Genomic DNA, 13,077 nt, shown 5'->3' with positions numbered 1-13,077 from the left:
AATTTTTCGAGCAACGACCCACTAGCAGATATTTTTAGATCACTCTCCTCGGGTTCGGGGGAGGCAGATCCGGGTATCTATACCCTTCTCAGATCCCATCTTCCCGGGTCATGAGATACGTTAGGATGCAAACGACCCTCCTTCACGAAGCATTTCCTGAAATTTGACGACATCCCCGTGCGTCGGCAGCTTTATCCACAGTCCTGGTCCTCTCAGCGTCGAGATTATGCGCTGACTTTTTAGCCGAGCTCCATAAGAGTTGCAGCTCTCCAGGGGCTGCGATTAGCTGCCGCTGGCTTAGTCAGGAAAGGATTCGTGGAGCCGCTGAGTCTTGTTGCGCTCTACACCGGGCATCCGCGGCTGCGACCGGGTAGGCCTGTGCTCCCGGCCTGAGCCGGGGGGGAACAAGGGGGGAGAGAAGGGGAAGGGGAAAGGGAAAGGGAAGGAGAAGGGGGGTGAGAAAGAGAAGAGGGAGAGGAGTGCCGAGGTGTTGGGTGCGAAAGAGGCCGGAGAGGTTGGCGTTGAGGGGTCGGGAGTGGGCGAACAAGGCGTTGAGGAATGAGGATTTGGAGGTGTGGTTTTTTAGGCTGTTGTTGGAGTAAGTTTTCTTTCTCCTTTTTTTCTGGCTTCCTTTCCTCCCTATTTTGCCACCCCCTCCTTGGTTTGGGCTCAGCAAGAGAGAGTTGGAAATGCTAACCTGGCCAACTAACAGATACGGCCGCGTCGTGGATGACGACAGAGAAAATATTGGATACGCTGGCTGAGCTGAGCGGGCCGAGCTTGAATATTTAAGACGGAGGGGGCCGCCATTGGATGGTGTCCCCGGCCGTTGTGATATATACTTTGTCTATAATCATAGACTGCTGACCCCTCCTCCTCGCGGGCAGGGGTCAGCGGAGCGTGGGTTGGATCGGTCGGATCGGTTTGGAAAGGAAGAATGGGGCTGGCTGGCTGGCGTTCTTGTTTGTCTGCTCCGGTTGGATCGAGCGAAGTGTAGAAAGCGGGTATGGATAACTACTAGGACCGTGGTTTTGGTGGCAGGTATTTGTTGTATTCAGACTTGTATCACGGTTAGCGTAGTAGTAATGGTACATTTGCCGTTCTCCCATGGTTGGTGTCTTAGTCTGGCTGGGTTCACTCGGTGCGAAGTCCTGGATTGCATTGCATTGCATGTCTAAAACCCATCCATTTTTGGCATAATTACCTGTCAAACTCCGCGCTCAAATGAGTGGCCTAAAAATACTAACTTGTTTTCTCATTTTCAAAATTAGCCTCCCCACCTCATCATTCCTCCTCCCCCTCTGCATCCTCCTCATCGGACTGCCGCCTCCCCCCGTTCGCCGCCGGAGGGCTGGCCGAGTCGCGATCGCTCGCCTCCTCCCGCGCCCGACCGTCCTCCCTCTCCCTCTCGGCGTACTCGTCCGCATCCCCGTCCTCCTCCTCCTCCTCTTCCTCGGGCAGATCACCAACGGGCTGCCTCTTGTAGCGCAGCAGCTCGGCCTTGAGGTCGTCGCCGGGCTCGTCGATGCGCACGTGCAGCTCGTCGAGGTGGGTCTCTTCCTCGTCGGTGATGCCGATGGTGCGGGCGATGTTCTTGGTGCGCTGGTTGCGGATGGTGGTGCGCTGCATGACGGGTATAGTAGTAGACGGCCTTGTGGGCGCTGTCGTCGGTGCGGCCCTTGGTGGTGCTTTCGTCGTCGCGGAAGGCCAGGATGACTTCCTCGTCGTACTTGTTGTCGTGGTCCATCTCTTTTTCCTGCGCCGTCTCGTACGCGCGCACTCGCGGGAAGCGGAAGCTGCCGCCGGCTTCGCTGCTGGTGTAGAGGGACCGGCTCTCGCGGTCTGGGTTGTCTACATCGAACTTGGTGCGGAAGTGTTCGCCTGTGAGGGTGTCGGCCGGGAGGAAGAGGTCGTAGTTCATCATTTGGGATGGCTTGGGCTGGGTCGGGTCGGCCTCCCAGGCGGCCCGGGCGTTTTCGTAGATCTGCTCCTCGGCGGCGGTACGCTCGATGGGCTTGAAGATACCCGACAGCAGGCGCGTATCGTACGAGTCGGTCGAGTTGACTGGGTTGCTGCTGAACTTGACGGTCACGTATGCGCCCGAGTCGGGGAAAGCTTCGAGGTCGGGCAGAATGGGTAAGGCATCGACAACCTTGAGGTTCCGCTTTGAAGGGTGCTTGACGCGCGTCCTGCTCGGCGAGGTTGGCGGTTGCGACCTGGAAGCTCTTCTCAACGCGCCGCTTAATCCAGGCGGGCGTGCCCTTGTCTGGCTCAGGCGAGGCCTTGCGCTTCAGGGGGCGTTTTTGGGCATTGCCAGACGAGGCTTTGAGGAACACATTGTCGGTTCCCTTTGGCTTCGCCTGCACCGAGGAGATGTACTTCGGTGCGCCTGAGGAAGGAAACGGCTGTGTCGCCAATCTTGGGCTTTCCGAGCTGTGAGATGCCGCGAAGAAGGGGCTGGTCACGGGGATGAGGGGGCGGCGCTTGAGCGGGAGCTTGGATGGCTGTTTGGATCGGCGTGTCAGTGTTTGCTCAGGCTGGTTTGAAAAGAAGGGGCGGATGGGGAGGACTGACAGCTCTCGTCGCCATCAAAAACTCCCGGCATCCCGACAAGATCCAAGGGCATCCCGAGCTCGGCATCGGCTTCAATATTCAGGGGTTGCTCTCGCGCCAAACGAGAAGCGAAGCTAGGCGCTGTGTATTGGCCGCTCGCAAGCCCCGTGTTGGGGATGTCGAGCAGCTTCGGGGGGTTTGGTGGTGGAGGAAGTGCATTGGAGTATCGTATCCTGGCAATGTAGTCCTGGTGAATCATGCGTTCGCCGCCGCCTCTCGATTGTGAGGACGACATTTTGTGCGATGTTGGTGTTTTCGTGGTGTGTCAAGAGAGTTCAGAGCTGGTGTACTTTGTAAAACGATGCGATTGAGTTGAAGCGCGGCGCGCGATTCGGCTTGGCACTGGACGAGGAAGCGAGCATCCAAAACCTAGCCGGGTTAGGGTCTGCTGTGGCGATGTTCGTGTGCCGGCCGGGACCTACACAATAAGAAAGGGAAGAGTGGAATCCTATTGTACAATAAGTGGAAGAATACCCCAGTACCAACTGTGAGTACAGATGAAATAGAAGCAAGAAGGATGTAATATGTGGGAAGCCATTGATGCAGCGCCCTGGAACGGATTTGCCTTTACCTACCTACCTATCCCGTCTGCTTGCAAGTCCGGAAGGAATACTCAAAGGCGACGCGAATACCTTTAGGTGGGCGACAGAACCACTTCGCTTGATTGACATCGTTTCGTACAAAGATACAACGAAGATATTCCGCCCGCCATCCTATTCCACCGCCTCCTATCATCATCGCCCTCCCGTGCCCGTCCCGCTCCCGCACCCTATAGCAAAGCGCCCCCTTTCGAAAGGCAAAGATTACGCCGAGCCTGCCCGCCCCCCCAAAACCCACACAGGTGCGGCGGCTGCGGGCTGATTAAAAATATGAGTACATACGTAGAGTTTTCCAGGACCGTCGTGAGCTCCGAGCATGCGTCATAATACATTGAGAACTGTAGTAAAGATACCCCCGCCGTTCTATCGCCAAAAGCCGGTCCCATGCGTCCAGTCTCCCGAAATAGCGCGCCAGATCGACGGGGTGTGTCCGTCTCTCCGGGCTGTCGAAAAAAAGGTTCAGGCGCTATTCTTAGTGTAGCGCGCCTTGCCGACGGTGAAGGGGACGTAGCGGTACTTGATCATGTGTTGAATCTGCTTCCTCACTGTGGTTGGTACATGTCAGTATTCTGCAACACTCTCTCATCGGATATCTGTTGAGGGGCAACCTACTGGTCAAGATGAACAGCATGAACCAGTACATGACCAGGACGGGCCAGAAGACGGGCACGTTGAAGACCTCAAACCAACTGCACGCAAAGGAAATGGCAACGGCGCGGGTGGCCGAGTGCCAGAACTTGAACTCGGGCAGGCGGCGGATGAAAGGCCGGAATTCCTCGTCCTGCTTTGTGGGGAGGGAGCCGATGGCGCCATCCTCCATGTCGTTGTCGAGCGCATCGTTGGACGGGTCGAATTTGGGTTGGAGGAAGGCGAGGAAGAGGTTCAGGAGGTAGATGCCGAGCGCATATGCGACTATTCAGAAGGTTAGTCCGAGGCTCTACCATAGAAGACTGCTGTTTCCCAAGTTTGGATCACTAACCAATATACCAGCCCTGTGCAAAGAACACGCGCACGAAGAAGAAGAACAGGGCGACGCCGGTGCCGATCCAGCGGTAGAGGACGAAAGGGGTAGACTGGTCGAGGAGTGCTTGGTATTGCTGCAGGCCGGTTAGCGACATGACAAGACGGGTATTCGACACCACAATTCCTCTGTCGCAACGTACCCTCTGCAGCTTGTTAGTCTGCGCAGTGACAGTGCTGAAAGGCGTCTGCGGCTCGTCTGGGACATCCATGGTGAAAAGAACTGGGTGTGCCGAAGGGTGCTCGTCGAAGGAATTCGAAGGGTTCCAATCGTATAATCGTACTACTGGCGAAGGTTGGTTGAAGAAGTGAAGAAAACGAGGGTAGAAAGCGAAAGCGGAAAGTTGCCCGTTGCCCCGTTGCGCGTCCTTTGATACACGATTGACAGCGTAGCGGCGTTGGATAAGCCACCTCTGAGAGTCCACCTTCTGAGAGATTAGGGGGAAATTTTTGGGTGTGGCACTGCGACGATCCCGGACTTTTGGTTCGATTTGGTGCTTGGCGCCGAGCGGGCAATCTGTGGCGCAAGCTGTGGTCTGTTTCAAGTGCTTGGCGGACAGTGTGAGAGTGTTGAGCTCTGACGTCGCTGTTCCAGGCCCAGAAGCAGCCATCTCAAAGTACATACCTTACCCTGAACAGCAATTCATGTTCCCATTCAGAGTTTGTCACATCCCTAAAGAACATTCATAGCCACTTTTCATAATTTTAGATCTTGAGGATATCTACTTTCCAGCTACTTTAATACTTATTCAGCGTAGGAACTGTAAACACGCTCTAGCCGGTGACATGTGCTTAAACCGAGGATAACCTGCAGGCTAAGATAAAGTGGGATGTTAGCGACAATCAACTGCACCGTTAGACCGAGCATCCTCCCAGCTTCAACCTTTTGATCCGGAAACTCTCATCCCCAATCTCAGCAGGATCCAACACCACACAACCACCAAGATGAACGCAGCAGCAGCAGTCCGTGCCAATGCCCTCCGAGGCCTGCGGCCCATGGCTTCCCGCTTCCAGCCGAACACACTCCCCCAGATCACCCGCTCCTTCTCGGCTTCTGCCCGCCGTAGCTACGAGTTCATTGAGGTATCAGAGCCCCGGCCAGGCGTCGGACAAAGTAAGCACACACACACACATCCACCCCAAACCACACTTTCTTCATCCCAATCCCCAACCAATCCAAGACAAGACCCCCTCACTAACCTCCCCTCCCTCCCCCTTCACAGTAACCCTCAACCGCCCCAAAGCCCTCAACGCCCTCTCCTCCCCCTTAATCAGCGAACTCAACACCGCACTGCGCACCTTCCAAGCCTCGCCCACCATCGCCGCGGTGGTGCTCACCGGCTCGGAGCGTGCCTTCGCCGCGGGGGCCGACATCAAAGAGATGGCGCCGCTGACCTTCAGCGGGGCGTACACGAACTCCTTCATCGAGTCGTGGTCGGAGCTGACGACGGCGCTCAAAAAGCCCCTGGTGGCCGCCGTGTCGGGCCACGCGCTCGGCGGCGGCTGCGAGCTCGCCCTGATGGCCGACGTCCTGTACTGCACGGCGACGGCCAACTTCGGGCAGCCCGAGATCAAGCTGGGCACGATCCCCGGCGCGGGCGGGAGCCAGCGCCTGACCCGTGCGGTGGGCAAGAGTAAGGCGATGGAGCTGATTCTGACGGGCAAGTCGTTTAGTGGCGAGGAGGCGGAGCGGTGGGGGGTGGCGGCCCGCGTGTTTCCGAGCTACGAGGCGCTGATGGAGGGCGCGCTCACGACGGCGGAGACTATCGCCGGGTACTCCAAGGTGGCGGTGCAGGCGGCGAAGGAGGTGGTGAATAAGAGCCAGGACTTGCCGTTGCGGGATGGGGTGGAGTATGAGAGGCGGCTGTTCCATGCGCTGTTTGGGAGCCAGGACCAGAAGATTGGGATGAAGGCGTTTGCGGAGAAGAAGAAGGCCGAGTGGAGCCACGAGTAGAGAGATGCTCTAGGTAGCTTGTGGGATGGGATGTAAACAACAAGTCTTTGATGCTGCTATCCAAAACAGGGGGTATAGGTATATAACCATTCTCATCAAAACCTCCCAAGCACCCGCACATACGGCGCCGGAAACAGTCCGCCAGCACCCATATAAAACCCATGAAACCACTCCCCATTCACATCCTCCAGCTCCAGCACCTCGGCCCCCCTCGGGAACATCAACTCATCCTCCCCCCCAGCGGCCGGCGTCCACCCCCACCCGGCCACCGCCTTGGGCCCGACCCCCCCATCGGGCGGAAACGTCCTCACAAACCGCGCCTCTGTCCCCCCCAACGCAGCCGTATCAACCCTCACATCCTCAGCAAAAAGCCTCTCCACCCTCCTCCCCGTCCCACCACCACCACCACCACCACCACCAGAAGACGCAGCCGCACCACCGCCCTCCACAACCCACGACACGACCTGCACCCCCGGCTCCACCCCACCCACCGCAGCCTCAAACCGCAGCCTCTGCCCCCCCACCAAATCCCGCTCCACCCGCCGCCGCATATGCTGTCCCGCCCCATTCCCATTCCCATTCCCGGCGGCGGCGCCCATCCTTAGGACGTACCTCATTACCACCATCCGGTGACCACGCAGACAACGCCACCACCCTGCGGGGCCGTTCTCGGGCGCGATGCTCCCGTCCACGAGGAGCGCCGTGTAGCAGGGGATGCAAATGTAGGAGCCGCTGCTGTTTGTGGGTGGGGGGGGAGGTTGGGAGGGGTCTTCGTGGAGTTGGGGTTGGGTTGGGTGGGGATTGGTGCAGATGTAGCAGGGGAAGCGGGAGTCTGTTTGGGGGATGGTGAGGCGGCAGGATGAGCAGGGTGGCGTGGAGAAGAGGGGTTGGAAGGTGCCTGTGGCGGTTTTTGTTTGTTGTTGCTGTTGATGATGATAGTGGGTGTGTGTTGTTGGTGGTACCGGTTGGGGTGGTTGTGGTGGTGACGGGTGGGGAGGTCAGGGAAGAGGAGAAAAGGGGGGGTGGGGGGTTATAGGCCAACGCAAGCAGCGGGTGGGAGCATGACTTCCCTTGCTCGACGCAGCCGTTGCAGAACCCCCACTCGCCGTCGTTGCAGACGTCGCAGCGCCAGTAGCAGTCGTTGGTGAAGGCCGAGCAGCAGCTGCAAAAGGTGCCGCTCTGTAGGCGGTCGAGGGGGTTCTCCGTGGTGAGAACGCGCCGGCCTTCGGCACCGCCCGGTACTTGCTTCGGGGGTAGGTAGCGGTTGTTTGTGAGCGTATGTGGATGGGGTGTGGGCGGCCCGCTGAGATTCTGCTTCTCCCAGCGTGCCCAGGCAGCGGACCCGAAGCTGAACCAGTGCAGGCAGCCCTTGCGCCGGCGCCAGCAGTCGAGGCAGATGTTCCACTCGCCGTTGTGGCAGCGGTAGCAGTTGAAGTGAAGTTCGTATTCGATGTGCTCTTTGTGACAGACACTGCAGTTAATCAATGGTTCCTTGTAGCGCGGTAGTTGTGGTTGCGGAGGGGATGGAGGTGGATTAGAAATCAGGGTTGGGCTGATAGGCCCCGAGACACTGCCCAGTGTTGGTGATTCCGGCCGAACGTCAACGGTTGGTGGGCGGCTAGACCGCTGCCTGCTGCTAGCTGAGCTGGATCGAGTTTCCGCTTGGGAAATGACTCCTAGACCACCGGCTGCTCGGGCGCTGAACGGAAGCTCTCGGTTTCTCGGGGAATCCATCCGTGACACCGGTGCCGTGGCGGATGTGGGTGAGCTTGAGCTCCTAGCCTCGATGCCCATGCTCGGTCGCCTGACATGTGAATCGGTGGCCCCTGCTCTGGAGGTGAGGTCCGTCTGCGCGCGAGACCCGACTCTGATATCAGCCGCAGCCTGGGTAGGCACAATAGGCAGGGTAGCGCTTCGACCGCCACTGCTGGAGGCCCGCCGCCTCCTTGTCGGTTCCTGTACCCCGAGCAGCGCCGAACTAGAAGGGGGATACCGCCCGCGTTCCTCATTGCTGCCCACACTCGGCGCCCTCGAGCGAGGGGCGTGTCTGCTCGTCGGCCGTGAAGTCTCATCCGTCCGCGACCTAGGTCTCGCCAAGATTTCCGACCGATGGGAGTTCGCGCTGGCGTTGCTCCTCCTCCCGCCATCCCTCCTCCTCTCGCGATGCCGTCTCCTATACGCCTCGGTAATCTTCCGACTCAACTCATCGTTGTTCTCCAGATCAAGATTATCCAGATCCAGCCCATCCAACAACCCCTCCTCCTGAATCTGCCTCGCAAACGCCTCCACCTCCCTCTCAATATCCCTAATATCCATCCCATCCGTACTAATCAAACTCCTCAACGACGACTGATGCTCCACCTGCCGCGCGCGCACATCCGCCGCCGCCGCCGCCGCACCACCCACCCCATGATCATGCACCTCGCGCCCTCTCTGACGTGATTCACTCCTCCGCCTCCCACCGCCCCTCCCCCCACCGCGAGAAGAAGAAGCAGAAGAAGCCGCAACCCTCTCCGTCGCCTCCCTCAAACTAACGGCCCTCGCCTCCTCTACCAGCCTCCTCTCCTCCTCATCCGCGCGCCTCTCCTCCTCCGTCCGCTCCTCCACCCGCCTCACCCTCGGCATCACCCTCTCCCCCTTCCTATACCTCGCGTCCATCTCCCTCTTCTCCTCCTCGCTCTTCCCCCTTCCGGGATTCAGCGCCACAAACATGTCCAGCAGGCTAAACACGCGGGCGTCGTGCTTGGTGTCGCGCACCCCGTCGCGGCAGCTGGGGCACGTGAAGATGGGGACGGAAGGGGGCGGCGGCGGACCGGGGGCGGTCTCGATGCGCTCGGCTTGGAAGTGGAACCATTCTTTAAGGCAGGCGCCGCAGAAGGTGTGCAGGCAGTCGAGGAGGGTGAGGGGTTGGTGGAGGAGGTCGGTGCATATCTTTTTTTTTTTTAAAGGGGGGAGGGGGTTAGTTGTGAGCTGGCTTTTGGAGGGGATGGATGGGTGGTGGGCTTACGGAGCAGGTTAGTTGCGCTTCGAGGTTAGGCGCCAGTACGGGCGGTGTTGCTCGCTGGGGGGAGTCGGCCATGTTTGTTGTTGTGGTGGTTGGAGATGGTGGTGGTGGTGATAGGTGGTGGTGTATGGTCGGGACCGGACCCGACTGTTTGGTAACCCAATGCTGAAGATTAGGACCAAATCCGGGGTCAGGTAGCGGGGTTGTTGGGATGAATTTCCGTCAGGCTTCTTCGAGTGGCACCTTCGTTCGTGCCTGGTTCGTTCGGACGGTACCGGGACGGGCCGTTGCAGATCTCGCAGGGAACAAAAGAAAGAAAAGAAGAACAGAAGGAAATTGGGTGTAAATGGGAAGGAAGTCTTGTCGGACTACCTACCACCCATCCACATATGCATGCGACAGTTCAGCGTAGTAAGCTCGAAAGACGGCACCGAGAAACCGGGCTAACCATCTCGTGTTTCGGTTGAGCCGAGCTGCAGTGGAGTGGGGGCAGAGAGGCCCAAAAGCTGTTCATAGGTCCGGTCTCCAGCCGGTCCATCCACCACCTGCGCGGCATCCGAGGAGCTTCTTTTCACTGGATCAATTCATGGATACTCGTCCCTCTCTCGAGCAAGTCTGACTTCCTTTGTCATATGACTCTTAATAACTATGTACCATATGCATCCTGTAAACCGCTACGGTATGTATGCTCTCTGAATGTGTTACCCATAAACCGCCAAAGGAAACTCGAAAACTCCCTGTAGTGTATGTTGCGCAAAGCCAAGCTCGCATCTTGCTGATCTGAAACTCCAAACGCGCCGCATACCTAACCTAATCAAGGATAATCACAAACAAATCCGTTGCAAATGCTCTTCTTACATCTCTTCGTTGCGCTCGGGGCTGTCGGGGTTACCACCCTCCCATTCTTTGCACATACCATACCACGCCCGATGGACGCACCGACTCTGGGGCGGATCCACGTCTGTGGGTGTTGGCGGGGGCACCGTCGTAGGGCTGGGCATGCTTGGGGGTGGGGTAATAGTGCTCTCAGATTCCTGTGTCGACGTGGCGCCAGGCGCTGCAGAGGTCTCGTCGTTGCATCCCCAGAACCGGCCTGGCGTCATGCAGGTGGTGGTTGCAGTCGTCGTCGTTGTCGTCGTGGTAGTGGTCTCGCTGGTGGTGGTCTTGTCTTTGCATCCAAACCAACCCCTAGTAAAGTTAGCAGAATTCATGCGAGCCTGATATGCTTACTTACGGGGTAAGGCATGTAGTGGACGTGGTCGTGGCCGTTGTCGTTGTTGTTGTGATTTCAGATGTCTCGGTACCAGTCGCAGTGGTCGACTCGTCTAAACAACCCCACCAGCCCCTGAATGGCATTAATAAACATCCACAAATCGACAAGGGAATAAAACCTACGGCGTTTTGCAAGTCTCAGTGCGGGTGCGAGATATGGACGTCGTTGTCGGGGCGCTCGAGGTCGTCGTGGTCTCAGTCCCGTTGCTTTCGTACATCTTCCAGTTGCCACAGTCCCTGCACTCGGGCGTGAACTTGCACTCTGGGACCGTATCGTACTTCAGGATGACGTCCCGAATCACCGCTACGATCTTGTGCGTCCCGATACCGACGCGCCATCCCTTGTCGCCCACGGTGTCGTAAACGCACTCGTGGCCTGTATGGCAGGCCGATTCCAGCGCGTAACCAGCAAACGAGCACGACGCTGTCGCTCCGTTGCAGGACCCCATGTAGATGGGGTCGGCTGTGTGTCCAAAGTGAAAGGCGCCCGTGTAGTCCCTACTCTGGGGCGCATTCGGATCGGCGCCTGGAGGCACGGGTAGCCCCAACCGCCCTGCGGGAAGGGCATCGGGCACCGCTTGGAAGGTCACCACCGGCACGCCATACGTGAGGCCGAGAAACGAGCTGACAGCTCCGCCCAGCGAATGGCCGGCGATCCAGACATGCGAGTCGGGATAGACCTCGGTGACATTGGCGTAGAGTTCGCGCGCCGCCTGGTAATAGCGGTTTTCCTCACGGAGGGCCTGTGTGACGCACGTGTTGTTACACGTATATGTGCCGGTTGCGCAGTCGCAGACTTGATGCCAGGTCCACGGTCCCTGTTGAGCGCAGCAGCAACTGAAGAAGAGGTTATCGTTAACCTTGTCGTTGGTCGTAGTGCCATCTCCGTCGAAGACAGCAGGCGAGGTCCCCTTCAGCCCGATGACGATCGTCGAGTTGTTCTCGTCGGCAAACACGTGGCCGCGCAGCCCATCGCCCTCCCAGCCAAAGTCGAGGCTCCGGTTGAACGGAGCGCCGACGTCTTGCCAATCCGCTTTTCCCGGCCCTTCCACGTAGGCGTTGGCCGCCATCAGGGCCATGGTCAGGACGGTGCCCTTGTCGGTGACGTCGGGCCCGGCAACATCATCGACCGTCCATGCCGATGGCGAGAGCACCGAAACGAACCCTTGCTGCCGTGACTGCGCCACCATGGGGTCTACGACGCTCGGCCTCCGATCCACCAGCCGCTGTATCCGGAGCGCATTGCTTCGAGCTCGTAGGGGCCCGATGCGCTCGGCCTCGTAACCGTCCTCGGCCGCCAGCCACACGTCCGCATTCGACGGGGTAACGTCGTGTTTTCGATGGAGGCTTGGGTGTTTATGGGTGCCGTGATGGTAGACATGTCGGAGGGTCTAAGATGGAACACGGGTAGTCAGCCATCGGTATCGCCGATTACATGCCGTAGCACAGATAACACTGATAGCACTGGGCAACTTACGAATATGTGTTCAGCGGTCGCCGGGGGTTCTGGTATTAATGGGGCGATCGGAGCGACTTCTATCGGGAGAACGAGCTGTGCATCTGGTTTCGTATTTCCTGCCGCAGCGATGGGGGATGCTGACAGGGCGAGGAAGGACAGCAGTAGCCGGGCCGCGACTCGGCCAGTCGAACTGCACGTCGAGCCGGCCTCCCTCCTCTTCGGAAACATGCCAGGCGTTGTATCGATGCGCGTCGACGTTGGGAGCGAAGGGCGTATGCTATGAAGAATGGGAGAATAAAAAAAAGGGGTGTTGTCGTTCGTTACTCCATCAAGCCGAAATGCCCGTAGTGGTTTGGTTTGGTTGGAGAAGCGGAAGATGCGCGTGGCTCGTGGGCGGCACTCAGATGACGACGGCATTGCTCCGGGGTTGGCTGGCACCCGATCGGATGCAGCGCCACCGCCAATCAAGGCCGCTGCCTCGCCCGTTGAGTGAAGAACAGGGGCCCGTATCGGCGATAAGACTGTCACGCGGATTGTGTAGCGGCCCGGCAAGCGGAACCTGCAGAGCGACCCGCGACAGGAAGGGTCCCTAACAGGCACATGATTCACTGCCCCAGACTCGGGCGGGGCGTCTGACGTGCAAGCTTCTATCGCTTCCATTGGCGGCTGCCCGTTGAGAAACTGTTGAGAATCCACTGCAGGTGCCTGGAACTGGTGACGCTTACAGATGCAAGATGGCCCGCAGAGTCCGAGACTTCACCAATTGACATTGTTTCTCCGGATTTCCTCTGGCCTCCTTTGGGGGTCTTTCAAGGCCTTCATGGTTCAAACATCCAGGCCCGCTCTTCGAATCGGCCGGGGCCTCTGACAGAGCCCTGTCGCCCATCCGAGCGGGCACCTTGAAGACCACGCCAAGACCACTTACATTCTTTGTTCGTAGAGTTGAGCGACTGGTCCGTTCCCCATTGGTTTCTTTAGACTTTTAGAATATTGGAATGTCCCGGGTCTTTCTATCATCCGTATAAACCTAGGGCTCGGTTTCAATATCCGTTGTTGCGTTCAGTACCCCCAGTCGAGTCATCCCGTTAGGGTCAGGTTACCTGTACCGGGCTCGGCTTGCGTCGCAAAATCATCCCTTTTGCTCATAAATCATCCC

The 13,077-nt window shown here is 58.4% G+C and overlaps 6 protein-coding genes across 6 annotated transcripts in view; 2 read left to right on the top strand and 4 right to left on the bottom strand.

Moving 5' to 3' along the window:
* The window catches only part of CHGG_05692 (uncharacterized protein), a gene marked incomplete at both ends in the record, with an annotated part of 2,210 nt that extends 1,817 nt beyond the window's left edge, over positions 1-393 (top strand). The window contains one exon of the mRNA XM_001221786.1: positions 244-393. Within this exon, the coding sequence (XP_001221787.1) occupies positions 244-393 (150 nt within the window). The remainder of the gene's footprint in view (positions 1-243) is intronic.
* Positions 394-1,284: 891 nt separating this feature from the next.
* On the bottom strand, positions 1,285-2,848 carry CHGG_05691 (uncharacterized protein; the record flags this gene model as incomplete). Its single annotated transcript, XM_001221785.1, has 4 exons — positions 1,285-1,623; positions 1,718-2,115; positions 2,183-2,504; positions 2,597-2,848. 4 exons carry the CDS (start codon positions 2,846-2,848, stop codon positions 1,285-1,287), a joined length of 1,311 nt encoding a protein of 436 aa, XP_001221786.1.
* Positions 2,849-3,671: 823 nt separating this feature from the next.
* On the bottom strand, positions 3,672-4,444 carry CHGG_05690 (uncharacterized protein; the record flags this gene model as incomplete). The annotated part of the gene is made up of 4 exons (XM_001221784.1): positions 3,672-3,757; positions 3,825-4,124; positions 4,192-4,309; positions 4,376-4,444. 4 exons carry the CDS (start codon positions 4,442-4,444, stop codon positions 3,672-3,674), a joined length of 573 nt encoding a protein of 190 aa, XP_001221785.1.
* Positions 4,445-5,228: 784 nt separating this feature from the next.
* On the top strand, positions 5,229-6,186 carry CHGG_05689 (uncharacterized protein; the record flags this gene model as incomplete). Its single annotated transcript, XM_001221783.1, has 2 exons — positions 5,229-5,346; positions 5,477-6,186. 2 exons carry the CDS (start codon positions 5,229-5,231, stop codon positions 6,184-6,186), a joined length of 828 nt encoding a protein of 275 aa, XP_001221784.1.
* A 95-nt stretch (positions 6,187-6,281) lies between these two features.
* CHGG_05688 (uncharacterized protein) lies at positions 6,282-9,265 on the bottom strand (the record flags this gene model as incomplete). The annotated part of the gene is made up of 3 exons (XM_001221782.1): positions 6,282-7,084; positions 7,149-9,117; positions 9,194-9,265. The coding sequence occupies 3 exons, from the start codon at positions 9,263-9,265 to the stop codon at positions 6,282-6,284; spliced, it is 2,844 nt and encodes a 947-aa protein (XP_001221783.1).
* Positions 9,266-10,044: 779 nt separating this feature from the next.
* Positions 10,045-12,691, bottom strand: CHGG_05687 (uncharacterized protein; the record flags this gene model as incomplete). The annotated part of the gene is made up of 5 exons (XM_001221781.1): positions 10,045-10,094; positions 10,425-10,486; positions 10,586-11,853; positions 11,940-12,014; positions 12,647-12,691. 5 exons carry the CDS (start codon positions 12,689-12,691, stop codon positions 10,045-10,047), a joined length of 1,500 nt encoding a protein of 499 aa, XP_001221782.1.
* Positions 12,692-13,077: the final 386 nt, after the last annotated feature.

Source organism: Chaetomium globosum, genomic scaffold (genome assembly GCF_000143365.1).
Source record: "Chaetomium globosum CBS 148.51 scaffold_3 genomic scaffold, whole genome shotgun sequence".
In the NCBI taxonomy this organism is placed as follows: domain Eukaryota; kingdom Fungi; phylum Ascomycota; class Sordariomycetes; order Sordariales; family Chaetomiaceae; genus Chaetomium; species Chaetomium globosum.
This window is presented reverse-complemented; position numbering and strand designations above follow the sequence as displayed.